Source organism: Phaseolus vulgaris, chromosome 3 (genome assembly GCF_000499845.2).
Source record: "Phaseolus vulgaris cultivar G19833 chromosome 3, P. vulgaris v2.0, whole genome shotgun sequence".
NCBI classification, from domain to species: domain Eukaryota; kingdom Viridiplantae; phylum Streptophyta; class Magnoliopsida; order Fabales; family Fabaceae; genus Phaseolus; species Phaseolus vulgaris.
This window is the reverse complement of record NC_023757.2, coordinates 15,870,508-15,885,091: the sequence shown is the minus strand read 5'-3', so window position 1 is coordinate 15,885,091 and position 14,584 is coordinate 15,870,508. Positions and strand designations below refer to the sequence as shown.

The 14,584-nt window shown below is 31.5% G+C and overlaps 1 protein-coding gene and 1 long non-coding RNA gene across 3 annotated transcripts; one reads left to right on the top strand and one right to left on the bottom strand.

Moving 5' to 3' along the window:
* Nucleotides 1-2,713: 2,713 nt before the first annotated feature.
* LOC137805823 (uncharacterized) lies at nucleotides 2,714-3,308 on the bottom strand. The gene is made up of 3 exons (XR_011080247.1): nucleotides 3,078-3,308; nucleotides 2,878-2,955; nucleotides 2,714-2,773 (listed from the first exon to the last, which is right to left on the bottom strand). It is a non-coding gene; the product is annotated as an uncharacterized lncRNA (long non-coding RNA).
* Nucleotides 3,309-10,867: 7,559 nt separating this feature from the next.
* On the top strand, nucleotides 10,868-14,123 carry LOC137806780 (uncharacterized). Of its 2 annotated transcripts, none has more exons than XM_068607056.1 (3): nucleotides 10,868-11,401; nucleotides 11,743-13,269; nucleotides 13,480-14,123. In XM_068607056.1, the coding sequence occupies exons 1-3, from the start codon at nucleotides 10,994-10,996 to the stop codon at nucleotides 13,903-13,905; spliced, it is 2,361 nt and encodes a 786-aa protein (XP_068463157.1). In that variant the 5' UTR covers nucleotides 10,868-10,993; the 3' UTR covers nucleotides 13,906-14,123. The 2 variants fall into 2 exon arrangements, with proteins under 2 accessions (XP_068463157.1, XP_068463156.1); XM_068607055.1 differs by having other exon boundaries at nucleotides 10,870-11,404.
* The last annotated feature ends 461 nt before the right edge of the window (nucleotides 14,124-14,584 follow it).

The following is a 14,584-nucleotide window of genomic DNA, read 5'->3' as shown; positions in this document are numbered from 1 at the left end:
ACTGAAACCGTAAACAACTGAAAGAGGAGAAAAAGTGAGATAATGGCTTAACATAATCAGGTAATAAAAACAAAAGAACCAAATCAGATCTCTGCAAAATGATATTTGAAAAAATGAAAACTTTTTAATACTTACTTAGCAAAACAGGAAAATGAAGATACAAACCTCTGAAAGTAGCTGTGAGGTTGACAGATTCATGAAAAAGGAAAGGAAATCAAAGAAGAGAAAAGGTTGGATACAAAGAGCACAGAACAACATTAATGACTTAAGCCAAGAAGGTAATAGAAACAAAAAAACCAATACAACGCACGCGGGTAAAGGTTTAAAATCAGATCTAAGTTTACTGAAAGTATGGTTTCATGCAGCTCGGTGAGAGTATTCTTGCTGTGTTTTGGAGGAACAAACCAATTCCCCTTGATGATAAAGATGACTTCAAGGAATGAAAATATTTGACTATTATTATGTACCCCTCATTTTTATGTGGGAACATGTTAGATTAAGGATTTAGGATGAAAATGGGAGTGTCAGATCTTAAAAGTTTAGAAAATTTTTGAACCAAATGGAATATGTTTGACTTGAATCTATCTATAATACAAACTTTCTTAACACTTTCTCTGAAAAAAGACAAAAGATGAAACCTTTATTCCCTTTCGGCCTCATTGTTAACCACAAACATGTGATCCTACTATTAAGAAAAAAAAACCCAAACAAAAATAAATTAACTTCACATGGAGCTGAAATAACAATCAAAGGAGTACAGGAAAACCACAATCATGTATTTAATGGTATTTGATATTTATAAATTTTAAATTCTAATGGTATTTGTTAAAATTTTAAAATTTGAAATAATCGGAAATTGCAAATTTTAAAATTTGACATTTGTAATAATAATTATAATCTTGGAATCCCAAATATTGTGTGGCAGAAGATATGAATAAAAAAAAGGTAATTAATGTTAATAATGTTGTTGAAATTTTTAAATTATAAATTTTAAATTTGAAAATCTGAAAAATTAAATATTTGAAGTTTATTAGTAATAATAATAATCTTGGAATTATAAGTGTGCAGAAAAGTCAGAAAAAGAAGATACAAATAAAAAATTAATTAATGATCTTGGAATTGTATAATTTGAAAATATGAAAAATTAAATATTTGAAAAATAATAATAATAATAATAATAATAATAATAATCTGGGAATTGGAAATAAGTTTGCAGAAGCAGAGAAGTCAAAAAAAGAAGATATGAATCAGAGAGGTAATTAATGATCTTTGGAATTGTAAATTTGAAAATTTGAATAATCAAAATTTTTTAAGATTATTAATAATAATAATCTGGGAATTGAAAATAAGTGTGCAAAAGCAGAGAAATCAGAAAAAGAAGATTTGAATCAGAAAGGTAATTAATGATCTTGGAATTGTAAAATTTGAAAATATGAATATATAAATGGGGCATAAGCAGAGAAGTCAGAAAAAGAATATATGAATAAAAAGGTAATTAATAATCTGGGAATTGGAAATAACTGTGCAGAAGCAGAGAAGTCAGAAAAAAAAGATATGAATCAGGTAATTAATGATCTTTGGAATTGTAAAATTTGAAAATATGAATAATTAAATATTTGAAGATTATCTGGGAATGGAAAATAGGTGGGAAGTCAGAAAAAAGAATATATGAATCAAAAAGGTAATTAATGATCTTGGAATTAAACAATTTGAAAATATCAAAAATTAAATATTTGCAGATTAATAATAATAATAATAATAATAATCTTGGAATTCGAAAAAAAGTGTGCGGCAGCAGCAAAATAAGTCAGAAAAAGAAGATATGATTCAGAAGAAGATATGAATCAAAAAGGTAATTAATGATCTTGGACTTTTAAATGTATTTATAGATTTGAATTTGAATTTTGAAGAATAATATAATGCGAATAATCTTAAGGTTAAAGTTTGTCTGAAGAGTACATTAATGCGAATAAAAATTTAAAACAAAATTGATAACCAAAATAAAGTAAAGAATTAATTTTCTATACTCGACATTACAACAATTTGGAAATTACATCTATCTATAAATAAATTCTGAATACAATATTGAATTTTGAAGCACTAACAACACCATCATATGAATTGGGGTTAGTCCACTTTCAAAGATCAGTTTGTGGTCTTCAAACAGTGCATGTATCTGACAGAATTTTCTCCATCCACAACCAAATTTAACAGAAGCTTTTTTGGCCTTAGGATAAAGATCCTAAAAGAAAATAAACACATGTATGAGATTTATGAAATAAACACAAAAAAACACCATTAAAGATTTTATCAGCAAAAAAAATAAACAATGAAAACAACAATGAGAACCAAGGAAGGAAATGTATATGGAAAAACTCCAGAAAAGATTAAATCAACAGCAAAGTGAAAAATGAAAAAAAAAAATGAGGACAGACAAACACAGGAAGGAAAAGATCTCACCTTGGTGCTTGAAAATCCATTCCACTTCCACTACCGGTTGCTACAGAAACTGAAATGTAGATGAATATCATTTTGATGCTGTCAAAAGTAACAAAAAAACACAGAATCAACCATGTGAACAACAAAGAAACAAATAAACGGTCGAAAAATGAAAAGAACGAAAATTTGATAAGAAAAACAAAAAAAGATTTAATTTTTATGCGGTGGAAAAAAAGAAATCGTAAATGAGATGAACAAAATCCACCTTGGTGGATGAACATGGTTGATATGAACGAAAATCCCATTCGACTTCCACTACCGGTTGGTGCAGAAACTGAAATGTAGATGGAAAAACTCCAGAAAAGATTAAATCAACAGCAAAGTGAAAAATGAAAAAAAAAATGATGACAGACAAACCGAGGAAGGAAAAGATCTCACCTTGGTGCTTGAAAATCCATTCCACTTCCACTACCGGTTGCTGCAGAAACTGAAATGTAGATGAATATCATTTTGATGCTGTCAAAAGTAACAAAAAAACACATAATCAACCATGTGAACAACAAAAAGGCAAATAAACGGTAGAAATATGAAAATAACGAAACTTTGATAAGAAAAACCCAAAAAGAAGAAATAATAACCTGGAGAAATAGGAGAGAACCGCAGGAAACCCAAAGAAGAAGAAAAATCATCAGAAACATGAAAAAAACGAAACTTTGATAAGAAAAACCAAAAAATATTTCATTTTTATGCTGTGGAACAAAGAAATCGTAAATGAGAAAACACAGAATCAAGCATGTGAACAACAAAGAGGAAAATAAACGGTAGAAACATGAAAAGAACGAAACTTTGATAAGAAAAACCCAAAAAGAAGAAATAATAACCTGGAGAAATAGGAGAGAACCGCAGGAAACCCAGAGAAGATCGGTGCAGGCAATTTATAGATTAGGTTTTGTTTATAAGTAAATCTATTTCATGTTTTTGTTTTTTCATAATTCAGTTCATTCATATTTTTAATAAAATATTAATCAAAATTTATATAATATTTGATTGTTATATTTAATAGTTAATATTTCTAATTAGGTTCTTTTACATATTTTTTTACTATTCATATGAATTATTTATCAAACAGTGATTAATATCATCAGGTCATAATCACGTATGCGAATTCTTATCTCTTAAATTAGTTTATTCTATATTCAAAGTTTTTATTAAAAATATTGTTACAAATCAGATTTTAAATCATGAATCATTTAATTAAAAGATATATAAGTCTCTATAAAATAAATATTAATATTCTTTATTTTATTTAATTATTATCACAAAATTAACCACGGTGACTTAATTATCTGAATTAAATATTTCCATGTGTATGTTTTTCACTCTTGTAGTAGACAACATTATGATCTTTTGCCGATAAAAAAAAACATTATGATCTTTGAAAGTTATGAAGCACTGCGTGTTCAATTTTTTTTATTTTAAATATTAATTAAATATTTTAAAAAATAAAAGTTATGTAAAATAATTGTAATATTATCAGTTATTCAACGTCAGAAAGGTAAATAGTTTTTTTTCAATATCAAATATTAAAATAATAATTATATAAACATAAAGTTATGAACACTACATAATAATTATATAAAAATCAAATAATTATAAAAGAAATAAAAATTATCAAATGTGTTAATTTGGTGAAATTGAGGATTGGATTTTTGTAAGAACTGAGAAAAATAGTCTTAGAGTAGGAGTGGTAAAAATTAAAATGACACATAAATATTTTATTATTAAATTTAAGAGCACATAAATAGAAATTTTGTTATTCAGGTTTATTTTAAAAATCTAGAAAGTTCATTTTCCTTTCTTCTCCCTTTTCTCTAAGATTCTGACTTCCTCGCTCATCAGTTCGACGATTAGAATCCACCATCAGACTCCTGGCAGTGAATACTACAAGACTGCCCGATCAGTTTGAACTTGTTAGGTTGTTTTTGTCATTGCTTTGCTTGTGACCCTTTTAGCTTCAAGGTTAATCTTTGTTAGCTCAGGGTCCTAATGATATAGTTAGATTTTTTATTAGGACTCTGTGGTGCAAATTAAGTTACCTATTTGGAGCTCTTAGCGAGTATTTGCTAAATTTCAGGTAAGGGAAGCTAGCCTTAATTTCCAATAGCTAGCCTTAATTTCCAATAGAACACTAGGCTAGAAGATCTGGATGTGGGGCTGACGTGGTCATCAGTCTCAAAGTTCTTGTTCTTTAACTTTCTTCAAAATGACTGAGATTTGAATGTGAAATTTGATATATGGTTGCTGTTATACAATTATAATGTGTTAAGTATTGGTTGTTTGATGTTGATTTAGAGTAATTTTAAGTTATAGCATGGACTTTGTTATTTTTGGGTGCCCTCTGGTCTTATTTAGATCAAACTAAACTATTTTCGATCAATCCAAATTTACTGGGTACTTTCTAGTATTATTTAGATCAAGCTAAACTCTTTTCGTTCAATCCAAATTTCCTGGGTGCTCTCTGGTGTGATTTAGATCAAACTAAAACCCTTTTCGATCAATCCAGATTTCATGGGTGCTCTCTGGTGTGATTTTGATGCAAATCAAGATGAAAAGGAGGCCAACATTCAAGAACAAGAAGGCCAAACTCATGGAGAAGACCAAAATCATGGAGAAGTCCAAGCCCACTCCAATCAAAGAATCACTAGGAGCATGGCTAGATCATTGGGAAGAGATTGCCAAATGAAATCTCTCTTTGTAATATCTCTTGTATAAAATTGTCAATAAGATAGGATAGCCTTAGGGAAGTGCCTAAAAAAGGAAACAAAAGAAACTATACATGTAAAGGCACTTTTAGTCACTAGTTACTTAGAAATGGCTAGGAAGGTCACCTTTTGGCCTAGTTAGGCACCTTTTGTTCATAGAAGGAACTAGAAGGAGTCTTTCCTTCCTTCCTTACCTAGAGGGTCGGTAATCTCCCACCTTATAAAAGGAGAGCGTCGCCTCATTGTAAAACAAGTTGAAATTGAAAGTAATGAAAGTTGTGAGTCTTGACTCTTCTTCTCTCTTTAGTCTCATCTTGTAAGCTCTTGGGACTCTCAAGTGGCGGCACCACCACTCATCTTGGAGCAAACCACCCTCCAAGTGGCGTGAAGATCCTCCCTTGGTCTACAATCACATAAGTCACTCTTTCCATCTTCCGTTTTCTTCCATTTTTGTGTTTCTTGCTTGTGTTTTCTATTCCATTCGGTGCAATCTGTTCTTTGTTGTTTTCCCTTTCATTTTCTGCACTTTATTTTTCCTTTAATCAGTGCAGTTTGGTTGTTTCCTTGCTGTTCTTGGTTCATTCCATTTTGGTATCAATTACATGTGATAATCTTGTTGTTTTCAAGTTCCTTTCCATGGGTTTTGTTGCTTAGCTCATTTCAATCTGTAGATCCTTTGTATGCTGCGTTAACTTTCTGTTCTTGGCACTGTTCTTGTGTTTCCTGAACTGTTCTTGAGTCGTTCTTGGGGTTTACTTGCTGTTTTAGAGTTACCCATTCATTCTATAATCATTTCTTGCACTACAAGTCATAAATCTTGCATTTTGAGTATGAACCTTTGTTTTGTTGTTTAAAAACTCTTTCAATTGCCTTTTAGAACTTGATCCTATTCTTGAAAGTATCTTGAATACTATGAAACCAATGTCAACTCATCCCAAAATAATCAAAGGTTCAAATGAAATCACATCAGATTTAGATCAAACTAAAATATTTTCGATCAATCCAGATTTCCTGGGTGCTCTTTGGTGTGATTTAGATCAAACTAAAATATTTTCGATCAATCCAGATTTTCTGGGTGCTCTCTAGTGTGATTTAGATCAAACTAAAATATTTTCGATCAATCCAGATTTCCTAAGTGCTCTCTGGTGTGATTTAGATCAAACTAAAATATTTTCTATCAATCCAAATTTACTGGGTGCTTTCTGGTGTGATTTAGATCAAACTAAAATATTTTCGATCAATCCAGATTTCCTGGGTGCTCTCTGGTGTGATTTAGATCAAACTAAAATATTTTCGATCAATCCAAATTTCCTAGGTACTCTCTAGTGTAATTTAGATCAAACTAAACTATTTTCGATCAATCCAATTAGATATATATATATATTAATATTATTATTATTTTAGCATAGTTTATTTTGGATTATTATTGTTAAATAACTTTTTGGATATATTTGGGTTGTTAGAAAGTTTAAATTATATGTTATGATTGAATGGTGTATTGATGTGTTAAATAAAGTGTGCAATGATGTGAAAGTAAGATCAAAACATAGTATTTTCAGGAAAGAAAATACTGTGTTAAGATTGTTTAGGATGTGCATTGACTAGGGATTCATCTAGAAGGAGATATCCTGACTCTACTAAGATAATGGAATCATATAGATGAAGTTATTCAGGTGGTGAAAGTCGAAGGAGGTTCATATGGATGGGTAAGTTGTTTGAAAGATAACTAACTTGACCTGTTATATGAGTTAACCTTGTCATACTAGGAGATAGATGATATTGAGATTATTTATGCGCATAGCTGTGTGGATTTCACAGTGATTTAGTATGACAGGTGCCGATCTCTGAGTCTAAGTCAACGCACGAGTCTTCCGGAAGTAGAGTCAAGTGTCTATGTGATATGAGTCAGTGGAAGTCTCACATGTGAAAGATGAATATTGAATTTTAATAGACACTTGATGATTTGAGAATTTGTATGACACTTGATGATTTGAGAATTTGTATGACACTTGATGATTTGAGAAATTGTATGAAACTTAATGATTTATGTTTATTAATTTCAAATTGAAATTTATATAGAATTTTGTTTTATATAGCTAGCTTACCCTGTTATTTGTTTGTGTTGTTTCTTTATCTGTGATGATCGTGTATTTACACGGGAGCAGATGATGTTACAGGTGATTAAGCTCCTCCTCAGTGAGAAGTTGGATGATGAAATTATTTTAGTTGAAATTTGAATATTTATTTTAATTTTATGTAGATATTAAAGTTTTATGAAGAGAGATATATTTTGTAACATTTTAAGAAAGAGTGGTGGACATATTTGTATTATGTTTATATTTTTTTTTAATATTTTATACAGATTTTTAGTTTTTAGATGTGGAAAAATATAGAGATTTTACAATTTTCTAAAATATTATTTAAATGAAATCATACAAAATAGAAAAGTGTGTAATCAAGTAATCTATAAGAAAAATATCTTAAAGATCTGATTATGTGTTAAATATCCAATGATGAGAAAATGATTTATTTTTAACAAAAACAAAAATTCTTCAAATGAAACCAAACTAAGAGTTAAAGATAATAAAAATAAAATTTAGTATTTTACTAAGTAAACCAAGTGTTTAAATTAAAATTGAGAGTAAAACATTCTTATCTCAACAAAATAAAATATTAAAAAAAGTAAAAGTAATTGATGTGTTTTAAAAATAACTTGATTCAATGAAGTTGATGTATTTTGTTTTCTAAAATGCAATATACACCATCCATTTTAACAACAACAAAATATGTAATCAAAATTACGATAATACGAAAAATAGCTTAGCAATTTGGGTGAAGTTTATTTAAAATGTGTATGTGCATGAGAAGGAGGACAACGCATTGTAAATGCACACAACAAACATGTACATACTTATATCCATACTTAATTTAAAAAATCAAATAATATCCATAATTATGACTCAAATAGTGCGAACATATTTTATAAAATTGAAAACAAGTTTGAAACAATACCTGCATAAATAGGTTATTAATTTTGATCCCAATATCCTCCATTAACTGTTATGTTTTTTTTTCAGTGGTAATCGATTAGGCATGGTAGAAAACTCATATAATGGCTAACCTAACATCGAAGATGCAATAACAAACTCACTATCTTTGAACTTTACTAACTCACAAAATTCTCCAAGGCCACTCAAGCAATGCAAAAGTATGTCTGAATGAAATGTTTGTTTCAAATGCATTGTGTGTTTCCCAAAATCTTATATAACTCGTAAATGAACAACATTATTTATGACCTAACAACTCTGAGGCAGTGTTTTCATCACATTCATGGTGGCAAAGAGATTCTCTATGCCAAAGTCAGGAATCTATGAAATGGAATAATTGTGGTGTTGTCATATAGGGTAGTGGTGCAATGGTGTTGTCGTGCATGAGTGGTGCAGGATAAAATCAATTCACTTTCAAAATAGTGAAGAAAAGGAAGGGCACAATGGTATTTCATATACTATGACATGATTTTTTCTTCACTCATCTCTATTTTCTCTTCAACCTTCAGAAGATCACTCACTCACTGAACTCTCTCTCCCCCCGTCCCTCATCCTCTCATTTGTTCTCAACTACACTATCACCCCCAATCCAAACACAGCGTGAATCTTTGTCTAATTCATTTTCTTCCAACATTTCCATATTTCAACCGATAATAATTTGTTATAAAGTGACGAAAATTGTTTGAAGACTTAATCTTTTATTACAAGGGTTAAATAGAGAAACTAATTAAAAACAAATATAATAATATCAAGAACTCAATTAAAATAATAATGTATAAATCTAAGTATAAATTATGGACTAATTTAGCCTGCAAAATATTAACTTATTATTTAAAATTTGAGTAAATGAAATAATAAACACTAAATATTTTTCGGTTGAAAACTAAGCCTTGTTTGGAAAAACTAACAGTATTTAAGATTTGGAAAAGTAAAACCCAATCATTGATAAAAAAAATAAAGATACTTTTATATGAAATTAAAATAAAACTAAGGTACATTATTTTTTATTGTCTATATTCAACTGTGAAATTTAACACAATTAGGTCTTATGAATTTTATTGGGGATGATCAACATTTATTTATGAAAGCAATTTAGAAATGTATGTTTTTAACTCAACTACGACAAAGTTATATAATAAATATTAGGAATGTGGGAAATTTAATTTTTCATAAAGTATATATAAATATATTAAATCAAGTTAGGTCTAATCAATGGCTACAAACAGTTATAATAACTTAATTTCTGTTTTATAAATTGGGAATTATCACAGCGAATATTCTCATTTCTGGTGCATAAAATGGGTAGCACGCATGAACACCCTAATCACAAAAACTTATGTATGTATATCGATATTTTCTTACATTAATTTAATTAACATTAAGTATTTATTTCAATAATTTACACAATTTAATTAGCACCAAACTTTATATTACACTTACTGAAATTAAGGTATAGTTTCAATAAAATGATGGTATAGAGAAACGTTTTATAGTACAATAATTTTAAATTTTGTCTTATTTTATTTGTAGTTTGAATGACATTAGAATGAAAATATATCCAACCGTATACTCTAAGGTTTATGCCCCAATGATACAACCTAGTTATGTAACTTGCAATCCACAAACAAGAAATTTGGCAGTGCTATAAATTAACAAAATGTTAGATCAGGTTTCTTCTAAGGAAGAAATTGGCATAAAAAGAGTCAAATGCCAAATAATTAGAGGATAGTGTACATATGTTTATAAGCTTTCATGCTTTATCCAATTAATGTTTGGTGATAATTTATTTTTCCATTTAAAAACAACTGTGTATCTAAGATTTGAATATCAATTATTTATTTACTATTTAAGTTAAAATAAATTATTTAAATGAAAAGGAAAAAAAAAAGTTAACGCGTGCACTAAAAATTAAATTGCCGTGTCATTTCCTCCCACATTGAACAATTATTTTTTTTTAAGAAGAAATTTGACAATTATTGATTCTGGCATCTGTGGTTATGTTGTGCGCCACCTTTGACAAAACTCGATGCATTCAGACATGAAATAATACACTCTTTTCCGTTTCTTTAGTGTTGTTTTTTTAAGAAATATAATGTATATTTTTTTTTTTAACTTTATAAGCATATTTATGAAATTTTATTTTTTCTTTTTTACGTCACAATAAATACATGTCTCCAAATTAATAAAAAATAAGATGAAAGATAAAAAGATAATTATTAAATTTTGGAAACGATAATCAAGCAAAAACAGAATTTAAAAAAACAGGAATCAAGGAGTAGTGTAGAAGCAGGAACCAATAAGCCAAATCTGAAACATCAGTTAATATTATCTCTAGTATATGAAATTAGTCTGTCTGTTACTATTACTGCAATGGTTAAGGTTATAAAGTAGTGAAAAGGTTATTATCATTTATCATTTAAAATAAAAGTTTAAATTTGATGTATGATGCATAACTTGCAAACAAATTAGCTTGATATAATCTGTAATATGAAAGCTTGAGGAAATTTAGGAAAAGAAAGCAACGTTAACCCTTTGGGCAAGTTAGTGGGTGAAGTGAGTTTCCAAAATGGGCGGAAAGAGAAGCTTCAAGTTACTCTTTCCCCATCAATATCATGCCAAACCACACCATAAGCGTGCTCCCAAAGCTTGCCATTCTCATTCTTGTATAAAACTCTCCTTCTCTAATCACACTTCTATACAACCTTCAACATATGTTAAACATCAGTAGTTGCATTGCAGCTAGCAATGGAAGGAGCGGGAAGCATTCGTGTAGAAGTGGATGAACTCCAAAAGGTGAGTCTCAGCGAAACCATCAGCATAGGCACCACCATGTTTGAGCCTCGTGGCCTCAGCAGCATAGACAAGTTGGACAGTAACAGCGCTGCTAATTCTGTCTCTCCAACAACCTCAGCACCAGAAAAGAAGCTCACCCTTTTTGCCCTCCAGCTTGCAGTGCTTGAAAAAGCAGCAACCGGGTTGGGAACCCTCGGTTTCATTTGGGCAACCGTTGTCCTTCTCGGTGGTTTCGCCATCACCTTAGAAAAAACTGACTTCTGGTTCATCACCATCATACTTGTAGTTGAAGGAACCAGGATTTTCAGCAGGAGCCATGAACTTGAATGGCAGCACCAAGCCACTTGGTCTATCAGTGAGGTAGTTGTATTGTAATCCCCTTTACACAAAATACTATTAGAGATTTTCAAAATTAGCAAAATGTTCTATCTTTCATTAAAGTATGTATATATTTATTTATAAAAATATATCACTGAGGATATGCTTGGTTGTGGGTACGTAAATCATATCAATAAACTCTATAGCATCCTGCGAAGACTTTGCTACTACACATCTTATTGCATCCAATTTGTATAGAGATTATATCTAAAAGGCTTAAACTTACCCATGTTGAAAGCTTGTGTTTTTGTTTAATATTTCCTTTCTATTGGAAGACCATAACTAATAATATTTTTTGCTATGATATTTATTATTTGATTCAGAACCATCACCACCAATATGTTGCAACTGATACTACCCCAACAAGGACACCAACTAGGATGTGGGTTAGCTCAGATGTTCCACTCCTACCATATGCTAAATGGTTTTTCCTTTCAAGGCATGTTAGTAGGCTTCTCTATTGGCTACAGCTTCTTTCTGCAACAGCCTGTGTGGTTCTCTCGTTAATAAAGCTGGTCATGCATAACTACGGAGAGGTGGCAAAGGGAGACACTGACAAGAGGAACCGCAAATCTGCTCTTTCCATCTTCTATGCGTTGGCTCTTGCTGAAGCTTTGCTGTTCCTGATGGAAAAGGCCTATTGGGAGTGGCAAGTCAGCTATTGCAAACTGTTGGAAGAAGTTAACAAGGAGTGTGAGTTGGGACCATCGGGAATGTTGTCCACTAGAAGGTTCTTCTATGATGCCTATTCAAGATGTGTCAATGGAAGCATATTTGACGGCTTGAAAATGGATATGGTAAGTTTCTCTATGGACTTGTTGGCTTCTAACTCACCTGATGAGCAGCTCATTGGAGCAAGAATTCTTAGACAGTTTTCAGTGAGTGAAAGATTTTCTGATGATACCCTTCAAAAGATTGGAATTGACATATCAGTGGCCGAGAGACTAGTTGAGATGTTGAATTGGACAGACCCTAAGGAGGAAGAGATTAGGCTCTCGGCTGCTGAGATTTTGTCAAAACTAGCTGGCAAGAAGCAGAACTCTCTCCGAATAGCTGGAATACCAGGAGCTATGGAATCAATATCATCACTTCTAAAAACTAATAGGAGTGTGATTCCTGCAGCTGATGAGATAGGGGAAAAGAAACTTGTATTTGATCACCGTAATTATGGGTTCTGTACATTTAACCAACTGGGACTCCTCATACTGAAAAAACTTGCACGTGACCTTGACAACTGTGGAAAGATTGGAAACACAAGGGGCCTTCTTCCAAAGATAATAGACTTCACACATGCGGAAGAGTGGTTGCTGAAGAGTGAAAATGTCACTTCATCCCAAGTTGTCACTGTGAAGAGATCTTTGCAATTGGTGAAGATGTTGGCTAGCACAGTTGGCACTACTGGGAAATATCTTCGAAGAGAGATTTCGGAAATAGTTTTCACCATCAGCAACATTAGAGACATTTTGAGGCATGGAGAGAAGCATCCTCTTCTACAAAAACTGGGCATAGAAATTTTGACCAGCCTGGCATTGGAAGAGGATGCAACGGAAAGAATAGGGGGCACTGGTGGAGTGCTTAAAGAACTGTTCAACATTTTCTTCAAGCACAACATACCAGAAAATCAGAAACATATAAAAATTGTTGCTGGTGAGGCCCTTGCAATGCTGGTTTTGGAAAGCAAGAATAACTGCCATCGAATTTTGAAGTTGAGAGTACTAGAAAGGCTCGAAGAAGCATTGAAAGATCCATTGCTTCGTGTCAATGCAGCTAGAATTCTAAGAAATTTATGCATCTACAGTGGATCAGAATTGTTCAACCAGCTAAAGGGGGTAACAACTGCAGCACCCATAGTAAGTGTTAAGCTCTGACCATTATTATTATTTTAAGCGATCATGAGTGTTTTGGTTTTGCTGAGATAAATTTATCCATAAACACAACTAAAAAATGAATTAAATATTTCCAAAAATTAAAATAAACTTATACACATTGACTTTTAGAGAAGTTAGATGAAAGTAATTGTTAAAGTTCATGAGTTTTCTTATCATTTTTCATTCCTGCAGATACTTAGGGCGATTATGTCAGAAGAAAACAAGATACAAGAAGTGATGGTTGGACTAGCTGCAAATGTTTTCAGATACATGACTACTCATGAATCAAGCATTGTATTTGAAGAAGCTGGAATCACCGAGGCTGAACTTGCAAACAAATTAGTCCAGATTCTCAAGAAACACCAGTATCCCCCAACCAAGGTCCCAAGGATAAGGAGGTTCGTAATAGAGTTGGCTGTTTGGATGATGAAAGACAAATCAGAAAACATAGACATCTTCAAGGGTATGGGAATGGAAATGGTGTTGGAGGGTGTCTTAGAGACCACGTCAGAGCTTGAAAGCTTTAATGTTTTCTCTGGCACAGTTGGTCTAAACCGGCACAATATCACAACTCAGTCACTGGTTGACATGGCACTGGAATTGATGGAAGATAGGTAAACAATCATGGACCATATTACTGCAGTACAAAATCAGTTATCCACGTTGGCCTAGTGACACTATTGTTGCAGGTGTGTGGATAAAACTAACTGTTGTAGATTCTCCAAAGGACAAGCATGTTTGCTGCGGCTGAAAAAATTATTGTCATTTTCCTTCTTATTCGTGCCTTGTGCTTCAATTTCTTTCATTTTATAAAAAAATCCCAGTTGTAACTTTAACTATGAAGGATCCATTTTGCTTCTACATTTAGACCAAACTCAAATTCCGGGCTTTTCTTGGCTCAACTAAGGTTTCCAGTTACCTACCTAGGTTTCAAATGTTTTGGCGGTATTGTCAAGGAAGCTAATAAAATTGAGAGATGAAAACAGCTTGGGAAAAAAAATGATACTTTTGCAGTATGCTGTCCACATAATTCTTGGCTCTCTTTCCTCCTCGTACAAAAAACAGAAAATGCTCAAATGGAATCAGTACAATAAATGTCAATGACTCCAATAATGCAGCTCTCAGTCCCAGCTCACAATTTATTTGAAAATTAATGCTCAGAAAATCTGTACATTCTGTCCAGAACATTTACCTCAGGATACCACACCTTTGCCAAACTGTTATGCCACCTCTCTGAAAGCAAATATTTGTCCCACTCATAAAATAAAGGTGAAAATTAATTTGGAAGTCTTGAATT

Excerpts from the sequence above, each read along its gene's own strand:
- LOC137806780 (XM_068607055.1), top strand. The coding sequence starts at position 10,994 with ATGGAAGGAGCGGGAAGCATTCGTGTAGAAGTGGATGAACTCCAAAAG. Across the intron at positions 11,405-11,742 it reads CTTGGTCTATCAGTGAGGTA|AACCATCACCACCAATATGT; the intron begins GTTGTATTGTAA and ends TATTTGATTCAG. Across the intron at positions 13,270-13,479 it reads TAACAACTGCAGCACCCATA|ATACTTAGGGCGATTATGTC; the intron begins GTAAGTGTTAAG and ends TCATTCCTGCAG.